The sequence below is a fragment of the Canis lupus genome, chromosome 31 (assembly GCF_003254725.2).
Source record: "Canis lupus dingo isolate Sandy chromosome 31, ASM325472v2, whole genome shotgun sequence".
Lineage (NCBI taxonomy): Eukaryota > Metazoa > Chordata > Mammalia > Carnivora > Canidae > Canis > Canis lupus.
This window is the reverse complement of record NC_064273.1, coordinates 24514297-24538889: the sequence shown is the minus strand read 5'-3', so window position 1 is coordinate 24538889 and position 24593 is coordinate 24514297. Positions and strand designations below refer to the sequence as shown.

The 24593-nt window shown below is 40.1% G+C and overlaps 2 protein-coding genes across 17 annotated transcripts in view; one reads left to right on the top strand and one right to left on the bottom strand.

Annotated features, from left to right (window-relative positions):
* Positions 1-7797, bottom strand: part of USP16 (ubiquitin specific peptidase 16) — a 25432-nt gene extending 17635 nt beyond the window's left edge. For 2 of the 9 annotated variants that reach the window (XM_025449945.3, XM_049104684.1), the window contains exons 1-3: positions 7661-7797; positions 4537-4638; positions 2651-2829 (exon numbers count right to left, since the gene is read on the bottom strand). In XM_025449945.3, coding sequence (XP_025305730.1) covers positions 2651-2829; positions 4537-4597 — 240 coding nt within the window. In that variant the 5' untranslated portion in view covers positions 4598-4638; positions 7661-7797. Of the gene's footprint in view, positions 1-2650; positions 2830-4536; positions 4639-6749; positions 7479-7660 lie in introns of those variants that run through there. The other 7 variants (XM_049104682.1, XM_049104686.1, XM_049104687.1 and 4 more) reach the window with 5 other exon arrangements.
* RWDD2B (RWD domain containing 2B) lies at positions 7662-24593 on the top strand. 8 transcript variants are annotated; one of them, XM_049104690.1, is made up of 8 exons: positions 7662-7795; positions 7963-8347; positions 15565-15741; positions 21688-21845; positions 22027-22253; positions 22374-22441; positions 22573-22932; positions 23534-24593. In XM_049104690.1, exons 4-8 carry the CDS (start codon positions 21776-21778, stop codon positions 23766-23768), a joined length of 960 nt encoding a protein of 319 aa, XP_048960647.1. In that variant the 5' UTR covers positions 7662-7795; positions 7963-8347; positions 15565-15741; positions 21688-21775; the 3' UTR covers positions 23769-24593. The 8 variants fall into 8 exon arrangements, with proteins under 8 accessions (XP_048960647.1, XP_025305738.1, XP_025305739.1 ...); XM_025449953.3 differs by having other exon boundaries at positions 7673-7795; positions 7980-8347; XM_025449954.3 differs by lacking the exon at positions 7662-7795 and having other exon boundaries at positions 7904-8254.

Here is a 24593-nt window from a genome sequence, read left to right as displayed (position 1 = left end):
AAGTACTCTTCCTCTCCAACTTGTCCTTTCCAGTCCCAACTAAATCATGCTAATGTAGCCATTCACTAGGTCTAGCACAAACCACTTAACAGCTTCTGAAGTATTTTTCTGACTTCAACTTCTTTCTTCACATACATATCTTTTTGAGTTTAATGGTATCTAAAACAAATTTCCACTCACACACTCAACTTAAAAATTATGAATTGCTTTTAAACTTCTAAGTAACAAACCTGATACCATCTGACCTCACCCTATCTTTCCAGGGTTAATTCTCATATTGTCCTATTATCAAATCCCACCCAGTCTTCAGGATCTAGCTCAAAGGCCACTACCTCTCACAAGCCTTTGGTCATCCCCCCCGAGATGAAGAAACACTGTATTCTTACTGTAAGCTAACTCCTACAAAATATGGGATAAATTCCTAGTGGCATTCCTATTTTCTACTTCATATTAAAGTTGTTACTGTTTATAGCCTTCCTCCCCTGGACTATAAATCCTGAAGACACAAAAACAAAATTAATCTTTCTATTACCAAAAAATTTACCAAGTGGAAGGAGGTCAGTAAGCATTAATGGAACAAATAAATGGGAGATTTTCACTTATTAGATGTTTAGGCTTATTCATAAAAGAACAGGACCAGATTCTCTGCCTTTTGCTGGTTAAATCTCTGCTGTAAAATATACCCTCACTATGTATCTATCTGAATCAGGCCATCAACTCCCTTGGATTGCACTACGGAAGCGGTCCTGTTTCTGTGATAGCTAAAACTATATGTCAAAGGGGAAATGTTTATCAACAGCTTCTAACCTTTACCTGTGATATCAACACTACTGATCTGATTTATCCCATTCAACATTTCACTCTAAAATAAATATTAATTTTGAAAAAAAAAATTTAACATCATTTGAGATCATTTGAAACATAAGAATGAGATGACCTGTCTTAAGATAGCAGTTGAGAATCACTTGCTTAGCAGTGCCAAGGGAACAATAGTGAAACTGTCTTACCCTTAGGAACTAGATAGATAGCAAAATAAAATTTGTAATAGGAAGTGTATTCTGGAAAATCTAAAGTAACAAAACGTATTCATTCTCACCATATATAGTTAAGAACGACAGTAAAAATCTAAATATGTTCTTTGGAATGCCTGGGTGGGGATCAAGTCCCACATCGGGCTCCTTGGAGGGACCCTGCTTCTCCTTCTGCCTGTGTCTTTGCCCCCCTCCTCTCTCTCTTTCTCATAAATAAATAAAATCTTAAAAAAAAATAAATCTTTGCTATTATTCAATTTTTTTAAGCCAACTGAGCCACCCAGGGGCCCCAACACTCAAATACGTTTAAATTGTCGGACCACAGTGAGATAGCACTATTTCCATCAGAATGGTTAAAATAAAACACTGTGACAATACTAAATGCTAGCAAGAATGCAGAGAAAGTTGATCACTCATATACTGCAAGGAGGAATATAAAACATCATGGACACTTTGGAAAACAATTTGGTGGTTTCTTAAAAACTAAACATTCATCTAATGTATGACCTAGTAATTGGACTCTTGGACATTTTTTCCAGAAAAACGAAATCATAAAAACATGAACACAAATGTTCATAGCAGCTTTATTTGTAATCACCAAATGTGGAATGGGAGCAGCCTAGATGTCCTTTAACAGAAGAATAAACAAACTGTGGTACACCTATAGCATGAAATACTACGAAGCAATAAAAAAGAACTACTGATAAACACAATTTAGATGACTCTTCAGGTGATTATGCTAAGTAAAAAAAGCCAATCCAAAAATGCTGTATACTGTATGATTCCATTTATATATAATTTTTTGAAGTGATAAAATTTTAGGAATATGGAATAGATTAGTGGTTGCCAGGGATTTGGCAGGGGAGATGGCAGTAGGGGTGTGGGTATGATTTATGCATTATTTCTTATACTGCATGTGAATCTACAATTATCTCAATAAAAAATTTCAATTTAGAAAAAAATAATTCTCTGCCTCACCTTGAAGCTTCATGACAGGAATGCCTTAGCAGCCCAGTTGTCTGACATACAAATTTAACTTGCCAGCAATAACAGGGAAAAAGGCCTGACCTCATGACCATGGCAATCCCTGTGAGCTGTTCTGCCGCCTAGACACCCTCCATCCCCCAACACCAAGGTACTCATTCCCCCAGCTGCCACGAATGAGGCCTACTGACAGCTCACAGCTCAGTCTCCATCCCCAGGAATTATCCTCAGTGGAACAGAGCTGCCTTGCCCACGGTTAGTCCCCCTTCCCAGGGGCATCCCATACCCAGTGTTTAGTCTATCCACAAGTACAAAGGCCTGGCCCCTTGCCTTAGTTCAGGACATCTCTGAAGACCAGAATTCACTGTGGGATCAGCTGAGGCCCTTTAGCACTGCCTCTTACTTCAACTTCTCCCTCTGCTCAGTCTTGCCGCCCTCTCTTCCTGGGGATAGTACCTGAGAACACCCCACAGTAAACCACCGATACACACCTCGGTCCCCAAAACTGTGCCCCAGGGAATAGGGCCTAAGTCAGCTGGTAGCCTACTCATCCAAATTGTGGTTTTACGTAATACCTTCTAAAATTAACACAAAGAGTTTTACAAAATCCCATATGGATCAAAACCTAAGCATACCTGATGGCCACATTTAAGACATAGCCAAACTGAAGGGTTTTCTTCCGTTTCTTCTTCAGATTTATCTTTTACTTTATTGTCCGTCTTACAATCTTGGCAAATATTCCATTCCACATTCAATAAAGCCCTTTTCAAATTACCTTGTTCCAGTCCTTTTCTAATGTGTCTGCACATAGGTTCTATTAAAACAAATAATAAAGAAGCGTGTAAGGTAAAAATGACTTTCTGCAGTTAAACTCAAAACTTATTCCTCATTTGAACTTCAAAAATTAATTTACTACATACACAAATTGTTAATCTGAAATCTTAAATTTGTATGATATTTGAATATTATGATTATGTGAGAAAGAGATTATATACAAATTTGAAATTTTGGTTTTCTGAAGTCCTATGTATAACCATCACCATTCCAAATTCACTTCAATTTATTTAACTGTTTCCCTTAAATTAAGGCCTTTATCATATTAATTTAATTATTCTCTTTAGCTTAAAAAGCTAAAAGTTCATGAAGAAGGTCCTTCATTCAGTCAGCAATACAACTACTGTAGGCCTAGCACTGTGGTGGGGGCCAGGGAACATTAAAAAGACCAAGTCACAGCTTCTCTCTTTGAGTAGTATTCTGGCAGAAGCAGATAAATAAACATGTAAGAATCTCCAAAACGTTAAAACAAAGAACCTCCAAAATGTGCTATAGCAATACAAGAAGGACTAAAATCAATGAAGATTACCTAGGGTAGGTAACATCTGTACAGTTGTATTAACACTAATAAAATTTTCTAGTATTAAGTACTATATGAGCCTGACATTGTGCTAAATATTTTTGCATATGTGACCTCATTTAATTCTCACATCTCCCTAAAAGAAAGACTATCCCTAATGACAAATGAGAAAACTAACATTTAGTGCCCAAGATTACAGAACTACTAAGTGGCTATGCCAGAATTTGGACTCAGGTCGTCCTGACCTCAAAGCTCACACTTTAAACTATGAATTCAGGGACTAAAGAACAACTGAAAAGGTCATATCCCACAAACAAAGGTATGGGGATATAAAATGTCACAGTGCATACTGTCTCTTCAGACTGGCAGTCACACATATGTAAAAACAAGCAGCTGGACCTGAGACCAAAAATCCCATTGGAACCAAATCAGTAAAGGGCTTCACAAGTCACTCTAAAATGCTTCAGTTGTTTCAGGGACCCAAGAGGTTCAGAAACCAGTCAAGTGGCACATTTAGCTTATGTACAATGAACTTGCACCCAAGAAGATAAACGCAAATGAGATCATATAAAAAAAAACTACTAATTCCCAGCAGGTGGTCAAAGAAACACAAACGAAGTACTCTTTTATTTCAACTAGACAATCAACAGATATTTACAAATGATATTAGCCCCTGTTGATAACATTAAGGGAAACAGGTACTTTATTTCACTGCTAGGGGGGGCTGTACATTAGTAAAAAATGTTTGAAGGGCATTTGGCTATGGAACCAAAAGAGCTTTGAAAATATTTATGCCATTTAATTCATCAATTCTACTTCTAAAATCTGTACTAAAAGGATAACTGGATGTGCAAAGAGATTTAGCTACAAAATTGTTTACTATCATTCCAATCATATCACTGAAAAGTTACAGATTATCTAAATTTATAACCATGGGGAAGTACCTAAGTAAATTGTGAAATGTGCACTCATGGTCCTTTAAATCAATGGAGTATCATGCCATTAAAAACGTTGTCAAGATTATTAAATGACATGTAGATATAAACATTAAGTTAAAATGCAAATTGCAGAACAATAATGTACATTTTGATCCCATTTGTAATATTAAAATATATGTCCATTTAGGGATATAAACAGAGCTTTAAAGATTCAATTGGTGAAATATACCTAAAGATTCAGAAGAATCATCAATTGGAACAGTTTTTCCCTTTGTCCGTTTCTTTCCCATGTTGGCACTTTATGGATTACTTACTGACACAAAATAACAATCTAGAAAACAAGATAAAGTTAGCTTGACAAAAAAAAAAAAGTATGTTTTATACTTCTCTAGGAAATAGTAACTAAGCCACATATTTTACATGTCTATCACACTTTATAATTTACAAAGACTATTCACATTTTTCATCCAGTTTTCAGTAAGAACTCTGAAGTAGATAGGATAGTATTACCCCTCGCTTTTCATAACTTAGAAAACTGATTCTCAGTAGTTTTGCAATGAACGTAAAAGTTAGGAAAGAACGTTTTCTTCTTACACAGATCTTAAAAAGTCTCAGCACATTATACTATTAGGAATTCAACTTCTCACTACATAAATGTGGAGTGGTGGTGGCATTTTGAAACAGGATAATGTCCCTTCCTTCTAAGCTATCTTGCTTAGCTCTGCAGTCTATGCAAATTAAATTGATAATTTCTCCAAGAAAAATTTCAAAAAATTCTGAAGATAATCTACTAAATGGAGTTAGAAAATTTACAAATTCCAAAGCTAAATATAAAAAGTGATCCACTGTTCCACATTTTCCATACCAGTATTCCCTGTGGGTTATTAGCTAACTGAGAATTTATTACAAGTGCATTCTCAACTGTTTACACTATTATATTACTGCCAAAATCTTTTTGGAAGACTATGACAAACCTAGCTGCACAACAAATCTTCTCCTCCTTAGTCAACAATTCAAAACTAGAAAACATGAAAACTGTTGAAAGTATATAGATCTACCTACCTTTAAATAATGATTTGGAAAACTTGTACTTCACATCAAAAGCTCAGTGTCAACATCACCTAAATGACTGTAATAGTTACTTTACCTGGGATGCTTATTAAAATTCTGATTACCTAAGTGGAAAGTAGGACCTGGGAGACAGGTTTTGAAAACCCTTCCCAATTAATTCTGATACTCAGCTGTCATCCTGTCCTGGCTAAGGTTTTAGAATTATCCCTCTTTTAGCTCTTGATTGGTTAGTGTAAGTGAAGTTAATTCAAAAAGATGTATATGAAAAAGGAGTACCACATCAAGCAACTGTTAAACCTTCCAAGGATCATCTAAAATGTAACAAGGCTCCAAGTTAACAAAATAAATGAGTTAACTAACAACAAACAAAAAACACAAAGGATATGGGTATATATAAAACTAGGGTATATTTTAAGTAAGTTCTGTCACCCTAAAATAACATGTTATGTAATTTATTTTCTCTAGAATTACAGATTTTAAGGGGAAAAAAAATAGTACCCAAGTTCTTGCGTCCAATCCAACTACCTCTAATCTGTGCTGCATTCCAGTACTAGATATTCCTTCTAATAATGCCATTCTCATCATATCCATGCTCCTGAGCTATGCACTCACGGTCCTTTACAAAGTGTCCTCAATGCTCTGGTAATCCTGATTCTCATTACTTCTCAGCAAAGAACCACTAAAGTTCCATTCTAATTATACACTGCTTTTGATCTTCAAAGCCTTTTCATAAGCATTATCTTACTTGATTTTCACAATAACCCTTTAAATGGAGAATTTTGCTAAAGGAAAAAACAAAAAAAACAAAACAAAACTCAAAAACAAAAGTGATGGAAGACTACAGGGCGGCAGAGATGGAATTAAAACCCAGCTCTTTCGGTTCCAAGACCACCACTCTTTGCATCCTCATCAAGCCAGTCTCTCCAAAAACACCTTTAAGTCTGTGATCTCTAGCTGGGAAGGCTGCCTCCATCTATCCAAATCTTACCAATTCTCCAAAATGTCCATTTCAATGAAGCCTTAGGCAACCGTTCTATTTTAAATAAACCTCTCAACTGAACTTCCCCAACCTTTATAAATGTGCACTATTCACTTTGTTCCCTAATCCGATGGGCTACATCTTAAATTTTGGATCTGGACACCTGTTATTTCTCTATCTGGAATCTAAAGTTTTAGGAGAAAGAGGCGGTTTCAGGCATCACTTCTGAATTGCCAAAAAGCATCTATCTAACATAGCGTCGGTACATACAGAAATACTTCTCAAGAAATACTTCTTGCATTGAAACAGAAAGAAAGAGCATAATACTACCTGAGACATTAAAAAATAAAAAATAAAAAAAAAACGATTATAAGGTACAAAGGTAGGTATACCCTAAGAATGAAGCAAACAGGTTCCGGTGAAAAACAAAAAGGTAACGAGTGAATTCGTCCCCACTAGCAAATCTGGTCTGAGGACTGCAGTAGCCCAGCCTCCAAAGAAAAACTTGAAAGACTGATTGTAACTACTCCAGGGAGAGGACGGTAGGGGCTCGCTTCAGAGCTGCGGAAAGCGCTGCAATACATCGTTCGCGGCTGCAAAGGGCATCAAAGGAGTCGAGAAAAGAGACTGGCAAGCACCACCAGCTATAAAACATCATCAATAAATCTGTGAAGTTTTTCAGGTGAGTCGACAGACGAGAGTCAGCTTCTCGGCCAAGTGACTCTTTGCAGGACTCCACACAAAATTTAAATCGAAGCTGGTCTTGCCGGCTCGCGTAACTAACCCGTTCTCGTCCCTTCCCAGCCTTCTCATGCCAGCTCGAAACCCATTCAAAAAAAAAAAAAAAAGGAAGAGCGTTCGGAAAAGTTTTGTCAGCAGGTCTGAAGTGCGGCTTTCAAGTTCGGCGTAGCCGTGACCTACCCTAGTTCCCTGAACCGGAGAGATGACAGACCCGGCTTCTCCTACTAACCCCCACATGGAACCCAACCCCAACGTGTCGGGGCGCTCCGGGCCGCGCGCTGCCTGCCACACCTCCCCTTCCCGTCCAACTGCTCCGCACCCACGGGGGAGCCTGGGGGTCCGGGGTCGAACAGGGCGCCAGCACCGACAACTCATTGGCCAGCTCCTGGAACAGACAGGACATGAAGCCAATGAGAACGCGGTACCGGGCCGAGGCCGGGTAACGTGCTTTGGGAAGAGGAGCCTTCGGGAGGAGAACGAGGTTAAAGGCAGGAGATTCGGGTTCTCGAGACGCAGGACATCGTGCCAGCGCTGACTGCGAGGCAGTGGGAACAGAACTCACCCACGGCGACAGCGCCCATAGCTGCACCCCCTAATGGGCCCGCGGGCTGGGCAGCCAGCTCCGTCTTCCTCCCGATGACGGAGAGAGAGCGACAGAGCAGAAGCCAGATTGACCCCCAGAAAGCAACAACTTCCGGTACGCGGCATTATGGGAGGTGGCTAAGCCCCGCCCCCGGGGCCTGCGGCGCCGACGCTATTTCGTTGGCGCCTGCGCGCGGTTCCCTCCGGAAGTTCAGACGCCGCTTCCTGGAGGAGACTGGGGGCGGTCGGTATCCCTCCCTCTTTTTTTTTTTTTTTTTTAAGATTTTATTTATTTATAGAGACACAGAGAGAGAGGCAGAGACTCAGGCAGAGGGAGAAGCAGGCTTCATGCGGAGAGCCCGACGTGGGACTCGATCCGGGGTCCCCAGGATCACGCCCTGGGCTGCAGGCGGCGCTAAACCGCTGAGCCACCGGGGCTGCCCAGTATCCCTGCCTCTGATGTAATTAAGGGATTATTGAAATGCTTCGGAAGTCCGCGTACCTGGTGGTGGTCAGAGACCTGGAACCTCCTGGATGACATCCTCCTGACCTTACATCACGTCTGAACGTGAACGTATGTAAATAACGTTTACATTTCACGCAGTTGCCCTCATTGTGTCCGATCGACTTCTGAGGTTGGGAACATAAATCGTCTTGCCGACTGAAGGTGAAATTTCCATTTACTGTGTGTCCGTTCAAAATATGTTAAGTGCCGAGGCCCATGTGAAGTGAATTGAATAAACACAGGCTCGCTGCTCTGGGGCGTTAATCTACGGAAGACAAGACCATCGCTGGGGGGGGAGGGGGGAGATGCAAGCGCCAACCGAAAAATAGGCAAGGGAGACGCACAGGTAATTCACAATAAAAGGACAATTGGTCGTTAAGAGATAGGACGAAATGTCCATCCTTATTAGTAATCCGATAAAGGTAGATTAAGAAAGTGGCATCCTCACCTAATCAATTTGGCCAGAGTCACAAGGGTTACATTTGACTCTCCTGCTTTTTTACTGCTGATAAGATTTTTTTTTTCAAGTTTTCTTCACTCAGCACACAGGCATTTCTTTTTTTTTTTCTATTCTAAAATGCAGCCTTAGGGACATTGCTTGCTTCTTCTTGCTTCCTCTGCCTAGAATGCTGCTCCCCATGATCTTCTGTGGTTGCTATTATAATTCTGTTCACACATTTAAAGCTACTTTAAAAAAAAAAAAAGACTATTTATTTATGCACGAGAGACACACACACAGAGATGCAGAGACACAGGCAGAGGGAGAAGCAGGCTCCATGCAGGGAGACCGACGTGGGACTCCATCCCTGATCTCCAGGATTACATCCTGGGCTGAAGGCAGCGCTAAACCGCTGAGCCACCGAGGCTGCCCTAAAAGTCACTTTCTCACAGAGAAATTGGCTGGGCAATCTAGGTTATGTAGCCACCTGATCACTCACCTCACTTTATTTTATGTCGCTACCCAGTAATAATCACTATCTAGTATTTTTCTTTCATTTTTAGATATATATTTCTCTCCCTACACACACCTCCATACATGCCCAGAAACGTGCAAATATAAACTCTTTGAGAGATGGGACATCTTTGTCTTGTTTGTGGCTCTCTCTAGTACCCAGAAGTGTCTGGAATGGAACATTTATGTGCTTAGTAAGTACTTAAGAAGAGTCATAGAAATGAAAAATTTTGCAAGAATGTTCATAGTAGCCTTACTCATAATAGCCAGAAATTGGAAACAGCCCACGTTTTGAACAAAAGAATAAGAAAACTGTGGTATAGTCATATAATGGAATTCTAAGTAATAAAAAGAAACTGTAAGACACAAGAACATGGAGGAATCTTTAAACTATTATATTGAAAGTAGATATACAAAAGTACCTACTATGTAATCCCATGCATATGAACAGGCAAACCTAATTATAACAGGAAAAAAATCAGAACAGTGGTTAATCTACAGAAGACAATAATTGCTTGGGGGGAAAAGATGCAAGTCCCAAAAGAAAAATAGGCAAGGGATACAAACAGGTAATTCACAATAAAAGGACAATTGGTCGTCAGAGATAGGACGAAAGTCTTGGGAGTTCCGATGCAGACTGGGAAGAAGCATGGAAGGAACTTTTTAGGGTACTAGTAATGTTCTATATCTTAACAGGGTTTGAGTTACACAGGTGAATGCATTTGTCAAAACTCAGCAGATATATATACTTAAAATGTGCAGTTCATTTTTACCTCAAAAAATCCAACATTTGAATCTTAATGTTATGCAACTGAAGTACAACAATGTCTGCGATTTACTTTGAAATGCATCAAAACAGATGGATTGATAGATATATGACAAAGGTGGTTGAATAAAATGTTTAAAAAGTGTCTAGAATTATGGTAGCGTCAGTTTCTTAACGTCAGCACTACGGACAGTTTAAACCAGCAAATTATTTGTTGTAGGGGGATGTCTTCAGCTTTGCAAGGAGTTGAGAGGCACCCCTGGCCTCTAACCACTAGATGCCAGAAAGCATCCCTCTAGTTGTGACAACTCAAAATGTCTTCAAGACTTTACCAAATGTCCCCGGAGGAGCAAAATCATCCCCTTCCTTTTTTCCTCCCTGAGAGTTGCTCCACTGCTTCACTGTAAAATTCTCTCAACTTTACAGTATGCTTTAAATTTCTCATAAAAGTTGGAGGAAAAATAGGTCAATAATACTGAAAAATACCCACAAAGCACCGAGTCAAAGATACAGCTACGAAAGCGTATGTACTAATCTTATTTCCAAGTTATTAATGATACCTTGTAAGAATGAACGTGTTCACACACACAAAAAAAAAAAAAAAACCCTGAGATTTCTAAAATGAAGATGTAACACCATAAGGGAAAGATGTGCATCACCTATATTTAGATTGTGAAGGAAAATCTAAATTACTCTGATGGTGGAGTCGCCTTCAAACTGTCCTCTTACTAGCAGAGACTAATTTCCAGGCACAGTATTTCCTCCAGTCGCCACGACCAGCATCCAGGCTCCCCTCTCCCTAATGCCTTGCTGTTGAGGGACCAGAAGCATCTCTATTGTGTGGGAAGATATTAGGAACGCAGAAAAGGGAACCCCACCCCCACCTATCGACACCCAAGCTACATCAAACCGATTTCTACGCATGTTTGAATTTGAGGAGCGTTGCTTTAACGGACCATTCCTTGACCCAGAAAACAGTGCCGGAGCAGCAGCTGGGAAATGCCAGCAGGGTGGAATTTGAACCCCGCGACTCGGAAGAACGTCGCGGAGCCGAGAAGACCAGCGGCGGAGCACCTGCCAACGGCCAGCGCGCAAGGGCTTCCGGGGCGTGCGCCCACGCGCATGCGCCCAGCCGGGAGGGCGCTGCGCGACTTCCCCCGGGCCGCCGCGCTGGAGTGGTTTGTAGGCTTCGGATTGCCCAGCCCCTGAATCCTGAGGCTCCCTCTGGAAGGGACCTGAGCTGCCCGTGCAGCCAGAAGACCCAGGGTTCCAGCACCGAGGGGGTCCGCGGCTCCAGGTGAGTCTTTGGCCTGCCGCTGCCGGCCGAGGCGAGGGTTTCCAGCGACCCGATGCCCCCCGGGGGACCTGGGGACGCCGCGGCCCCGCCTTCCCGCGCGCTACGCACTGCTCATTGGTTAGAACCGGCTTCGGCAGCTCCTGGCCCCGCCCACAGCCGGGCCCCTCTCTTCCCACGCCCCCCGCCCACCCGGCCCGCTCCGTTGTCAGGGGCGACGGCGCCTGCGCACCAGGCGCCTGCCCGCACGGGCTCCTGCTGCTCGCCTGGCGTCAGGGACCGCCCCCTGGACCCGCTTTGCCCTGTGAAGTAAAAATCTTCAAGGAGAAAGAATGATTCCCGCCAGGAAACCCAGTTTTCATTACACGTTCGTACACCGTTCACTGAGATCCTGAGTCAGAAAATTCTCTTCGACGTTTTTTGTTTTTGTTTTTTTTTTGCATTGAAACCTTATCTACGAAAATTATTTAACACGTCAGTGATACCCCTGTAACATCACTCCCATAGTCGTCCGCACGCGGGTCGTTTGGCCCCAAACTTCTTTGCTGCCTCCATTTCATCCTCCAGACTTCTGAACTCAGTGGGACTTTCTCCCAATTTCACTCGGTCAGCGACAAAAACACGCCTTTAAATATATGACGGTTACTCCCAAGATGACATCTCCAGCCGGATACCTCATAAACTGTCTGCTGAACATCTCTCCTGAGGAGGTATCCTAATAGGCACTTCATCACACAGTATTTTTAAAATCTGGCTTCCAGTTTCCACCATCTTCCCTATCTAAAGGCCAAATCCATCCTTCCAGTTTCTTAATGCCTTGGATTCATTCTCACATATCACATATAATTTGTAAAACCTGTTGGTTCTACTCCTTCTAGATGTCCACAACTCTAATGTTGCTCGCCACCGGCACTGCCACATCCTAATCCCAGCCACTGTCATCCCTGCACGAGTCATGGTAGTGCCTACCTGGTCTCCCACCTTTCACCCTCATTCCCCTGCACATTTCACAGTGTCAGACCTCTGCAGTGGCCTTCTATATCAGACAGGATAAAATCCAAAGTCCTGGGTGTGCTGAGTTCTAACATAAACTGCCCCACATTTCCTCTCTTACCTTGTCTCCTAAAAGCTTGCCCCAGGCTTAGTCTGTTCCAGCATCTAGTCTAGCACTTCCCTGCCACAAGGCCTTTGAACTAATTCTTCTTAACTAGAAAAGGCCACTTTTGTGTAATTTTTGAGATTGAGTGTGTGTGTGTGAATTTTGTTCACTTTTATAGTCTTAGTGTCAAGGACAATGCTTGACACACAATAGGTGCTCCAGAAACATTTGTGGATGAATGACAACAATAATAGCAATCACTTTTATAGTACTTACACTGTTGCAGGCTCTGTCTTTTTTTTTTTTTTTAAGATAGATTTATTTATTTATTTATTTATTTATGATAGACATAGAGAGAATGGCAGAGACACAGGCAGAGAGAGAAGCAGGCTCCATGCAGGGAGCCCGACATGGGACTCGATCCCGGGACTCCAGGATCGCGCCCTGGGCCAAAGGCAGGCACCAAACCACTGAGCCACCCAGGGATCCCCTGCAAGCTCTGTCTTAAGCATCTTCTACACATCATCATTTAATCCTCACAGCAACCCTATCCCATTTTGGAGATGGGGAGACTGAGGCACAGAGAAATTAAGCCACCTGTCTAACGTCACACAGTTGTTAAGTGCCCCTTAGTGATTTAGGTAGCAGAGCACATACTTAAACCCTATAAGAAAAAAATAAATAAATTCACTTCCTCTAATAACTAACCATCTAATAACATCTAAGAACCACCTAACCTCAACTTTAAAAAAGGCTAGAAAAGATATTCATGGAATTTCAGCGAGTTCAGGGATTTTGAATACTTACATGAATTTTTTTAATAAAAGAGCAAATGCACAAGTTAGAATGTCAAATGAAAATAGGATATAAAATTATATGAAGTCACTGGTTAGTAAAGAAAACATCGTGTTTAAAGAAGGAAGAAGTGTTTGCAGCTCTAAACAGTTTTTGAAAGGAACTCAAAAGATGATGCATAGCGTTGGTAATATTTAAGGTGGCTAGGTGACAAAATGGATTCCTGATCTGTTCCTTGTAGAAGAGGGTTAATATTAAGTCGGTGGGGAGGGGAATCTGGGGTCAAATATGTTTGGGACAACCCAAAACCCATACTAAAACTTCCTAGAAATTCACAATCCATATTGGAATCTAACAACAAAGACTCTGAGAAGCCACACATAAAAAGTGTGCCCATATAATTTATTGTCCAAATGGGGTTATTATTGTCTAAGGTAAATACTAAACCAGTCAGGACAATGGGATGACATGGTCACCCTAAAGAAACCTGTTAAACTTTGTGTCATTCATCATTTTAAGAACTCATTTAAGCACAAAATGCTTTGTGTATTTTTTTTCCCCAGCATGGCACTGACACCTTGATAAACAAGGTTTTAACGACTTCAGGTGAAAAAGCACTGGAATTAGGAATGATATGTTAGCATTGATTTGTACTCTGACCTGTGGAGACAGCCTAGTGTATGCAACAGTGATTCATACTTTCCTGATTCCTATCTAGTTAATCCTAATGAACTCAACACTCCAACACATTTAGTCATTCACATGATCCTTGATGTGGTTTTTTCACTGAGCCACCCAGGTGCCCCCCCCCCCTTGATGGTTTTTGACAGGACCTAAAATAGTTATTGGTCTGTCATTTGTGATTAACATACATTTTTATTTAAGTAGAAAACTTTTTTTATTCTTTAAAAGTCCCATACAGTGAACTAGCTAAATTGTTGACCAAATACCATTTTCTAATATTAAATGATCCAACGATATTGGATAGAATAAAGAAGATGTAATAAAGGGAGGACATATTCCTAGAGGGCTTGATAATGAATCATCCAAAGCAGCCTTTGTGAACTGGAGCCACTCTGAATGTATTGGCATTTTGTGCTACCAATCTGTGAAACTAACAGCCTGAGCATGAACTGGGATAAATTCACTCCACTAAGTAGATGTCAGGATCCTCACCTAGTTTGCCTTCAACTGAGGGAAACCTGACACACCCCCACTCCTCCTCTCAGACTGGCAGCACTCTTACCCAATCACGGATTATGTAAACGTTTCCCTAATAGATAGTTGGTGCTCTCTTGCATGTCTTGGTAGACCTCTATTAGACACAACATACTATATGTATAATGATAATATGGAGTGTGAGTTGATGGGAGGCAGTCCAGGTAAGAGGAGTCAAGGATCTAGAAGGAAATAGATACACACTCAACTTTGAAATTTTGTTGGAGAGATTGCTTAATGAAGGGGCTCTTTACAAGGTGTCACCAGCTTTAAAGGAACCATTCCTGCCCATAGGCCTGGAAGATTTGCTGGAGCTGGGGCACCTGGGTGGCTCGGTTAAGTGTCTGCCTTTGTCTCAGATCATGATCCCAGGTCCTGAAATCAAGCTGCATCTGGCTGCCTGCTCAGCAGGGAGCCTGCTTCTCCCTCTCCCTCTGCCACCCCCGCCCCCTCCCCTGGCTTGTGCTCTCTGGCTCTATCTCTCTGTCAAACAGATAAATAAAATCTTAGAAAAAAATCTGCTGGAGCTGAGGAAGAAGGGCTACCCACAAAAGCTATGGTCTTAGAGAGTCACATCCATTGTCAGAATCCCACCAAAACAAAGGCAGAGTAAAGAAATACCCTTGCCTCTCTCTCCTAATATCCTCCCCCTTCGTGCCAGAGCATTAACTGAACCTAACCACAAGAAAGAAGAGTGTGGTGGTATAAGCTGTAGAGGTCAGTTTTCCAGAGTCTAGAGCAGGGAAAAGAAAGACCAAGAATGTGTTTAGGGGACAAACAAAAAAGTAGCTAGCACAAGAGAAAATCGTCCAAATGATGAGCCCCTGAATTAGGCCTTTGGAGTCAGGGTTGTGAGGAAGGCACAGTTTCAGGTCTATATTATTTTTCTTGTGCTTTCCTGACTTACAGGCCTTTCCTCGACCTCCCTTCTGTCCACATTATGCTTCCTTCTTCACTTGTCTAAGTTTTAGCTTATCTTTCAGGCTCAACTCAGGGGCACCTGGCTGGCTCAATTGGAAGGGCATGCAACTCTTGATCTCCGGTTGTGAGTTTGAGCCCCGCACTGGGTATAGAGATTATTTAAATAAGCAAAACTTTTTTTAAATTTTAGAAAAAAGGTTTGACTCAGATTCTATCTCCTTCCTTAAATCTTTCCTGGTAGTTCATTTCATTGGTCACGTAATCCTTACAATAATGCCTATACTAGTCATTTAACACTTAGCCTTTTTATCTTCATTGTTCTGTATCTTATTAGATAATATGTCCTGATCCTCAAACTAAATAGAAAGCTCCAGCAATGAATGAAGTATGAAGCTCTACATATAGTAGTTACTCAACTGATATTTACCAAAGATGAGAAAGAATTCCATGAAGACACCATTAACCAAGATAATGGGTGTTTGATTTCACAGAATAAATTCTCTTTGAGAAGGTAAGCCATGTTTCCTTTGTAGCAATGGAACTGAGCTCTGTTTTTCTTTTCAGATGTGTAACCCTTTTTTTCTGGATTAAGAATACTACATACCAAAACTAAAGCCTCAAATAATATAGAAGTATATATATTAGTCTTTCCCTTCTTCCTTCTACCCACATTTAGCAAACTACTTTGGTGAATTCTCTTTCTGACTTTTTTCATGTATGCATAATGATATAACAATAATATGATCATAACTATTTATATTCTTCTACAATCTACTTTTTTTAAGTAACTATATATGAATATCAGTGTTAAAATACATTTTTTAATTATCTCATTCCATGGTTTAAATATATATTTATTTAACTAATCCATTGTTGGACATTTAGGTCATGTCTCATTTTTTTATTATAAATAACCAACGAGCATCCTTATAAACACATCTTTTTTATACTGTCTGATTTTTTCCTTCATAAAATTGGAATCTTTATTTTTTTTTTTAATTTTTTATTTATTTATGATAATCACACAGAGAGAGAGAGAGAGAGAGAGAGGCAGAGACACAGGCAGAGGGCGAAGCAGGCTCCATGCACCGGGAGCCCGACGTGGGATTCGATCCCGGGTCTCCAGGATCGCGCCCTGGGCCAAAGGCAGGCGCCAAACCGCTGCGCCACCCAGGGATCCCAATTGGAATCTTTATATAAGCTTTCCTTATAGCAACTTTTTCATCTATGACAATTACTAGACATTAGACATCTTTGTGTGGTGTGTGTGTGTGTGCGTGTGCGTGTGCATGCGCACACATACCAATTGGTAAGTTGAAAATATTGTGTAGGGGGTACTTCCACTTTTGGAACAACAGAGTAGATATATTTTTCCCAATTTGTCCTGCTAAGTACAACTGAGGATACTGGACACTATTTACAAAGCAAACAGAAGAGACTCAAGAGTAAAAGGGAAGGCAGACCAACTAGGGACCTTAGGACCCAAGGAAGGACACTGCAGTGACTTCCTTGGGTATTCTTTTTTTGCCTCAAATATCTGAGACTTGATTTAAAAAGCAGCAACCTAGAAATACCAAGGATACAGACCCCCCAAAAAGTGTAAAGCTCCAAAATACTCTGCTCTCTCTGCTAAAGTACTAAGAAATGTACAGCTGAACAAGATGGAAAACATTTATATAATAAATGCTGTACACAAGTCAAAATACCACAGAAAATACTGTAGCCTCTCCCCCACCATACAAGCAAAGGGAGCCTAGATTCCACCTTTACTGAGCTGTAATAAGTACTTAAATGTTCACTCTTTCTCAGGATGGTAGCAACAAAATCTGATTAGGGACCTAGGACTAAGTCCTCCCAGGCATAAGTCCCTTCCTTTGTTCCCTTCTGAAGCAGTATCTGAAATTGTATCCTAAAATGGAAGATTTGAGTAATATTCAGAGTCTTGTAATACCTAAATGTCCAGTTTTCAATAAGAAAATCATTCATCATACAAAAAAGAAGGAAAATCTCAAACTAAATGAAAGAGACAACAAACAGATGCCAATGTCTGAATGACAGAGATGGTTGAATTATCTGACAAAGATTTTACTCTATTATTTTTTTAGTTTATTTTTAAGTAATCACTATATGCAACATGGGGTTTGAACTCACAACCCCAAGATCAGGAGTCACATTCTCTTCTAACTGAGCCAGCCAGGTGCCCCTAACAAAGATTTTAAAACACCTATCATAGGATGCCTGACTGGCTCAGTCAGAGGAGCATGCAATTCTTAATTTCAGGGTCATGAGATCAAGCCTCATGTTGAGTGTAGAGATTACTTAAATAAATAAAACTTAAAAAAATACCTATAATAAAAATTTTTCAGTGAATGATTATAAACACACTTCAGGCAAATAAAAAAAAGAAATAGAAGTAAAGAAATAGAAGATATAAAGAAGAACCAAATGGAAATGATAGAACTGAAAAATGCAATAACCCAAATTGAAAACATGGTGGATAGAGTCAACAACAGAAGGAAGGAAACAGAGGAAAGGGAGATACAGCAATAGAAATTATCTGATCTGAACAACTAAGAGAAATAGGCCAAAAATAAATGAACAGAGCTCTAGGAACATGTGAGACTATAACAAAATATCTAACATGTCATTCCAGAAGAAGAGAGAGGGAAGAGGACAGAGCTGAAAAGTACTTGAGGAAATGATGGTGGAAAATTTCCCAAATTTGTCAAAAGGCATAAATAGAAAGTATTTTCATCAGAAGATGTGGGGGCCCAAATGAAGAGGCATGATATTTTTTAAGTGGTGAAAATAAGGAATTGTCAATCTAGAATATCACATCCAGTGAAAATATCCTCCAGAAAGGAGAAATCAAGGCATTCTAACATCAGGGAAAACTAAGAGAATTTGTCAGCAGCAGACCCACCCTTAAAAATGGCTCAAGGAAATTCTCTAAATGGAAGAGAAACAATAAAGGAATTATGATGGAAAAAATATGGAAAAAGCAAAAGTACGGGCAAATAAAATGTATTTCTGTTTTCTAAATCATATTTGGTGGCTGAAGCAAAAATTAGAACACTCTTATGGTTCTAAATGTATATAGAAAAAATTATAAGATCACTATATTACAATTGGGAAAAGGTAAATGTACATAAAGTTTCATATGTCAAACTGTTAAGAGACTGGTAGACTGTGATGTTTTATATACATATATGTAGAGTAACCACTAAAAGAGCTGTAAATTATAAAAAGAAATATGGGAGTGCGTAGGTGGCTTAGTTGGTAAATGTCTGCCTTCAGCTCAATTCATGATCTCGGGATCCTGGGATCAAGCCCCGTGTCCGGCTCCCAGCTCAAAGGGCAGTCTGCTTCTCCCTCTCCTGCTCCCCCTGCTTGTACTCTCTCCCTCTCTCTCTCTCTCTCTCAAATAAATATACAAAATCTTTTTTTTTAAGATTTTATTTATTCATGATAGACACAGAGAGGCAGAGACACAGACAGAGGGAGAAGCCGGCTCCATGCAGGGAGCCCAACATGAGACTCGATCCCAGGACTTCAGGATCATGCCCTGGGCCAAAGGCAGGCACTAAACCGCTGAGCCACCTAGGGAATCCCACAAAATCTTTTAAAAAAATAAGCTAAATTTAAAAAAGAAATGTATGCAAAAACATTATAAAATTAACCAAAATGGAATTCCAAAACATTTTCAACCTAAAAAAAGGCAGGGAAAATAAAAAAGAAATGGAAAATATAGAAAACAAACTGAAAATAAAATAGGTGACTTGGGCAGCCCCCATGGCACAGCGGTTTAGTGCCGCCTGCAGCCCAGGGCCTGATTCTGGCGACCTGGGATCGAGTCCCACATCGGGCTCCCTGCATGGAGCCTGCTTCTCCCTCTGCCTATGTCTCTGCCTCTCTCTCTCACTCTGTGTCTCTCATGAATAAATTAAATAAAATCTTAAAAAAAATAGGTGACTTAAGTCTAACATGCTAATAATCGTATTAAATATAAGTTGTCTAAATACAATAATTAAAAGGCAGAGATTGCGTGCGCGTGCACACACACACACAGAGTATTCTGGTCTGAAATATCAATAGTATCAAGGTTGAGAAATCCTAAACTTGAGTCTAGACTTCCAATAAATTCATATCTTCAGGACGCCTGGGTGGTCAGTGGTTGAGCATCTGCTTTTGGCTCAGGGCACAATCCTAGGTTCCCGGGATCGAGTCTTGCATGGGGCTCCTTGCATGGAGCCTGCTTCTCCTCCCTCTGCCTATGGCTCTGCCTCTCTTTCTGTGTCTCTCATGAATTAATAAATAAAATATTTAAAATTAATAAATAAATTCATACTTTTTACTGCACATTACACTGATGCTTTCTAGGGTACCTAGTGCTGGTTCCTGAGCCTTCCTGAAGTTCTGCCCCTCCTCTGCCCACCTGACCAAGCAGTTAATAGAGAGAGGAAAGCTGAAATCTGAATTGGTTATAATTCATTTATCCCTTTTCACCTTCCAAAATTTTGTTAATACCTTTTGTTATTTCCTTTCCCATTCTCTTTGAGAATTTATCCTTTTATTCTCATTTTAATGGGGTCACAGAGAAGGGGAAATATTATACAAGTGCTCAGGCTTCATGTTTTATCAGAAGTCCTCATACTTTTTCTTGCAAATGAAATTAATTTAGCTAAGAAAAAAATCTGCCACATGTACAAGAATGAACCTGGACTATTTCCTTACACCATACACAAAAATAGACTCAAAATGGATGAAAGACCTAAATGTGAGACAAGAATCCATTAAAATCTTAGAGGAGAAAACAGGCAGCAACCTCTGTGACCTTGGTCACAGCAACTTCTTGCTAGACACATTTCCAAAGGCAAGGGAAACAAAGGCAAAAATGAACTATCAGGATTACCTCAAGATAAAAGCTTTTGCACAGCAAAGGAAACCGTTGACAAAACCAAAAGACAACCAACAGAGTGGGAAAAGATATTTGCAAATGTCTTATCAGGTAAAGGGCTAGTATTCAAAATCTATTAAGAACTTATCAAACTTAACACCCAGAGAACAAATAATCCAATCAAGAGATAGGCAGAAGATTTGAACAGACATTTCTCCAAAGAAGACATACAAATAGCCAACAGACACATGAAAAAGTGTTCAACAGCACTCAGCATCAGGGAAATACACATCAAAACCACAGTGAGATACCACCTCACTCTGAGGAATGGCTAAAATTAACCACTTAGGAAGCGACAGATGTTGGTGAGGATGCAGAGAAAAGGGACCCTCTTACACTGTTGGTGGGAATGCAAACTGGTGCAGCCACTGTGGAAAACAGTATGAAGTTTCCTCAAGTTGAAAATAGAGCTACCCTATGACCTAGCAATTGCACTACTAGGGATTTACCCCAAGGATAAAAATGTAGTGATCTGAAGGGGCACCTGCACCCCAATGTTTATAGCAGCAATGTCCACAATAGCCAAACTATGGAAAGAGCAAGGATGTCCATAAACTGGTGAATGGATAAAGAAAATGTGGTATATAGATAGATATAGGTATAGGTATAGGTATAGGTATAGGTATAGGTACAGGTATAGGTATAGATAGATACAGACACACAGTAGAATATTATTCAGCCATCAAAAATTGAAATCTTACCATGTGCAACGTCATGGATGGAAGTAGAGGGTATTATGCTAAGTGAAATAAGTCAAAGAAAGATACGTATTAAGAATTTTTTAAAAGGAGTTGGGGGGCACCTGTTGGCTCGGTTGGGCATCTGCCTAGCTCATGGTCTCAGGGTCCTGGGATCAAGCCCCATATTGGGCTCCCTGCTCAGCAGGGAGTCTGCTTCTGCCTCTCCCTCTGCCCCACTCCCTGCTCATGTGCATTCTCTTATTCTCTCTCTCTCTCTCTCAAATAAATAAAATCTCAAAAATAAATAAATAAAAAATATAAGGTTGCAGGGGGACTATGTAAAAACTTAAACTTCAGTATAGCAACTTTTGGAAGGCAACCTGGCAATATCTACCAAAATCTAAAATGTTGTACCTATTGACCCAATAAGCTGCCTCTACAAAGTTATCCTTGAGAATATGGTATTAACAGTGTTCCGAACTGTACATATATAAAGAACTTTCATTAAAGAAATGTTCATAACAGCAAAGGTGTGGAAGCAACTCAAGTGCCCATCAATAGTCAAATAATGCAATAAATTACGACACATCGACAAGATTCAGTATGACAGCCATTAGAAATTCTGTCTGTAGAAAGAATGAGATAAATCACTATGTACTGACAGCGAGTATTAACAGGTGTTACTTGAGCTGTGGGATTGTTAGCATATTTTCTCTTCTTCACATTCTTCTGCTTTTGAAAAACTAATAAACACTAATATTAAGATAAAAATATTAACCATCCACAAAACTAATTCTCTTCCTTTTTCTGTACATTCTAGGTTTCCAAAGTAACCAGCCATAGCCTCTCTCCTGGCTATAATATCATTCATTGATAATGGCTTTTGACTACATAATTAGTTTACTTCAATGAAACTATGCATTGTGGTAGCTCAAGTTTCCTGGTCAACTATCCAGATAAAGAGGAATCTGATGCCTGGTTATTATTAGAGTTTTATGGCATTCACTGGATCTGTAGTTTGTGTTCTTAGTGTATTACATCTGTTTAAATTTCACGGGTTACAAAGAAATCACACACTTTCAGTAAGTACCTATTTTGATCCATTGAGTTCTCCCAAGATTGTATTTACAAATTATCTCTCTTATCCTTACCTCCTTAGAAATTTACAGATATCCAAAAATGATTGAGATTGAACAGGCCGAGGCCCAGCTCTCTGAGTTAGACCTGCTAGCCAGTATGTTCCCCGGTGAGAATGAGCTCATAGTGAATGACCAGCTGGCTTTAGCAGAACTGAAAGACTGTATTGAAAAGAGGACGATGGAGGGACGATCTTCAAAAGTTTACTTTACTATCAATATGAACCTGGATGTATCTGAGGAAGCAATGGTAATTCACTTTGCTTTTTGAAGAACTGAAACCTATTTTTTTTTTGTTTTTTTTTTGAAGAACTGAAACCTATTAAGACTTAAAACACCACTTAGGGCATTTTCTTCTTTTTTTCATCAGGTAATGTTTTCTCTGGCCTGTATCCTTCCCTTTAAATATCCTGAAGTTCTGCCTGAAATCACGGTCAGGTATGTGACAGTGTAACAGAAATTGGCCAACATCAGAGGTTAAATTTAATTTGAGAATTAAAACAGTGCTTAAGTTTGTTTTCCGTTCCAAGAAAATTGATTGTTTTTATATTCTTGATCTTTTCCATCAGATCAGTATCACTAAGTAGATCCCAGCAGACTCAGCTCAACACAGATCTGTCTGCATACCTGCAAAAGAATTGTCTCGGAGATGTCTGTATATTAAATGCCACAGAGTGGGTTAAAGAACATGCTTCTGGCTATATCAGCAGAGACACCATACCTCCTGCTCCAGGAAGTACATTCCAGCCAGTTGATCTCGTTCTCACAAGACTGTGGATCTATAGCCATCACATCTACAATAAGTGCAAAAGAAAGAATATTTTAGAGTGGGCAAAAGAGCTTTCCCTATCTGGTTTTAGCATGCCTGGGAAACCTGGTGTTGTTTGTGTGGAAGGCCCACAAAGCGCCTGTGAAGAATTCTGGTCAAGGTTTGCTTTCATAAATGTTATATGCTGTGTCAATAATTTTAGTAGTAAACAAGATATTAGAGATGTGGAAATTAGTATGTCCCTGGGGTTGTACCTTATGGGATTCAGTCTTAAGTCAATGGAGAAAACAGAACTCACATACAGTCAGCATCACCCCCTTCCCTGATACAGTGCACATAGAAGATATTCTGTAAATAGCTGTTGAATTGAGCTCCTGTCCAATATGAGATGATCTCCATTTTCATGGATCTTATACTTCTTAGTGATGAGATAAACTGTGCATACCCTGTGAAACAAAGGGATTTCTAATCTCATTTCTGTTCTGATATCCTAAATGAGTTTCTAAGAAGTCCCTTTGGGAGTTTGAGATATAGCAATTTCCACATTTCTAAAATGTTGGTATGAGGCAGTAGTAATAAATGAGTTTGGGAGATAGGATCATGACCAGCATCATATTTGATTAAAATAAATCCCTGTGAGATAAAAGTAGGTATCTTTACCTCTAGGGAAAGGCATGATAAGTGCTTTATAACTTCTGTTTTCAATGTTCTAGAAAACAAAACACGTTTTCAACATTTCTACTTTGAAAATTTCCTTTTAGACTCAGAAAGTTAAACTGGAAGAGAATTTTAATTCGCCATCGAGAAGACATTCCTTTTGATGCTACAAATGACAAAATAGAAAGACAAAGAAGATTTTCAAGTTTTGAAGAAAAAGTGTTCAGTGTTAATGGAGCCAGAGGAAACCACATGGACTTCGGTCAGCTGTATCAGTTTTTAAACGCCAAAGGATGTGCAGATGTTTTCCAGATGTTCTTTGGTGTGGAAGGACAGTGACTGGCCAGAGGAGTAATTGAAAATATTTGTAACTGTTGGCCCCTTGATTTTTTCCCCCTACTCTTCCTTGAAAGATGAAGTAATTTGGGGCACCTAGCTGGTTCAATCAGTTAAGCTTCTGACTTTGGCTCAAGTCATGACCTCAGGGTCCTGGGATTGAGCCCTGAGTCAGGCTCCCTGTTCAGCGGGGAGTCCTCTTGTCTTTCTCCCTCTCTCTCTGCTACTCTCCCTGCTTATGCTCTGTCTCTCTAATAAATAAATAAATAAAATCTTTAAAAAAAAAGATTATGCTTAGAACAGTTCTCCTTTTACTTATGACATATTTTTAACAGATATATTTCAGGGACATGTGGGTGGCTCAGTGGTTGAGCACCTTCCGCCCAGAGCGTGATCCTGGGGTCCCAGGGTCGAGTCCCACATCGGGCTCCCTGCATGGAGCCTGCTTCTCTCTCTGCCTATGTTTCTGCCTCTCTCTGTGTGTCTCTCATGAATAAATAAATATTAAAAAAATACATTTCAGCTCTACTTTTCTCTCCCCCCTCCCCAACATTCTGGAATGGGGCTAAAGTAAAATTACTTGATCTTTTTTTTCCCCAGAACTCTGGGATCATGACCCAGCCAAAGTTAGATGCATAACCGAGTCACCCAGGCATCCTTTAAGTATAATCTTTAAAATTGTTGATAGAACGCTCTTGACATAGAAGCTACCCATTTTGAAAGAGAAATTAATGATACTTGAGGGAGATAAATGTTGCAGGTCCAACTTGCCATCTGCTCTCAACCTCGTCCCCCTTCCCTGCTTCCATTAAAAACCTGGAAAAGCTA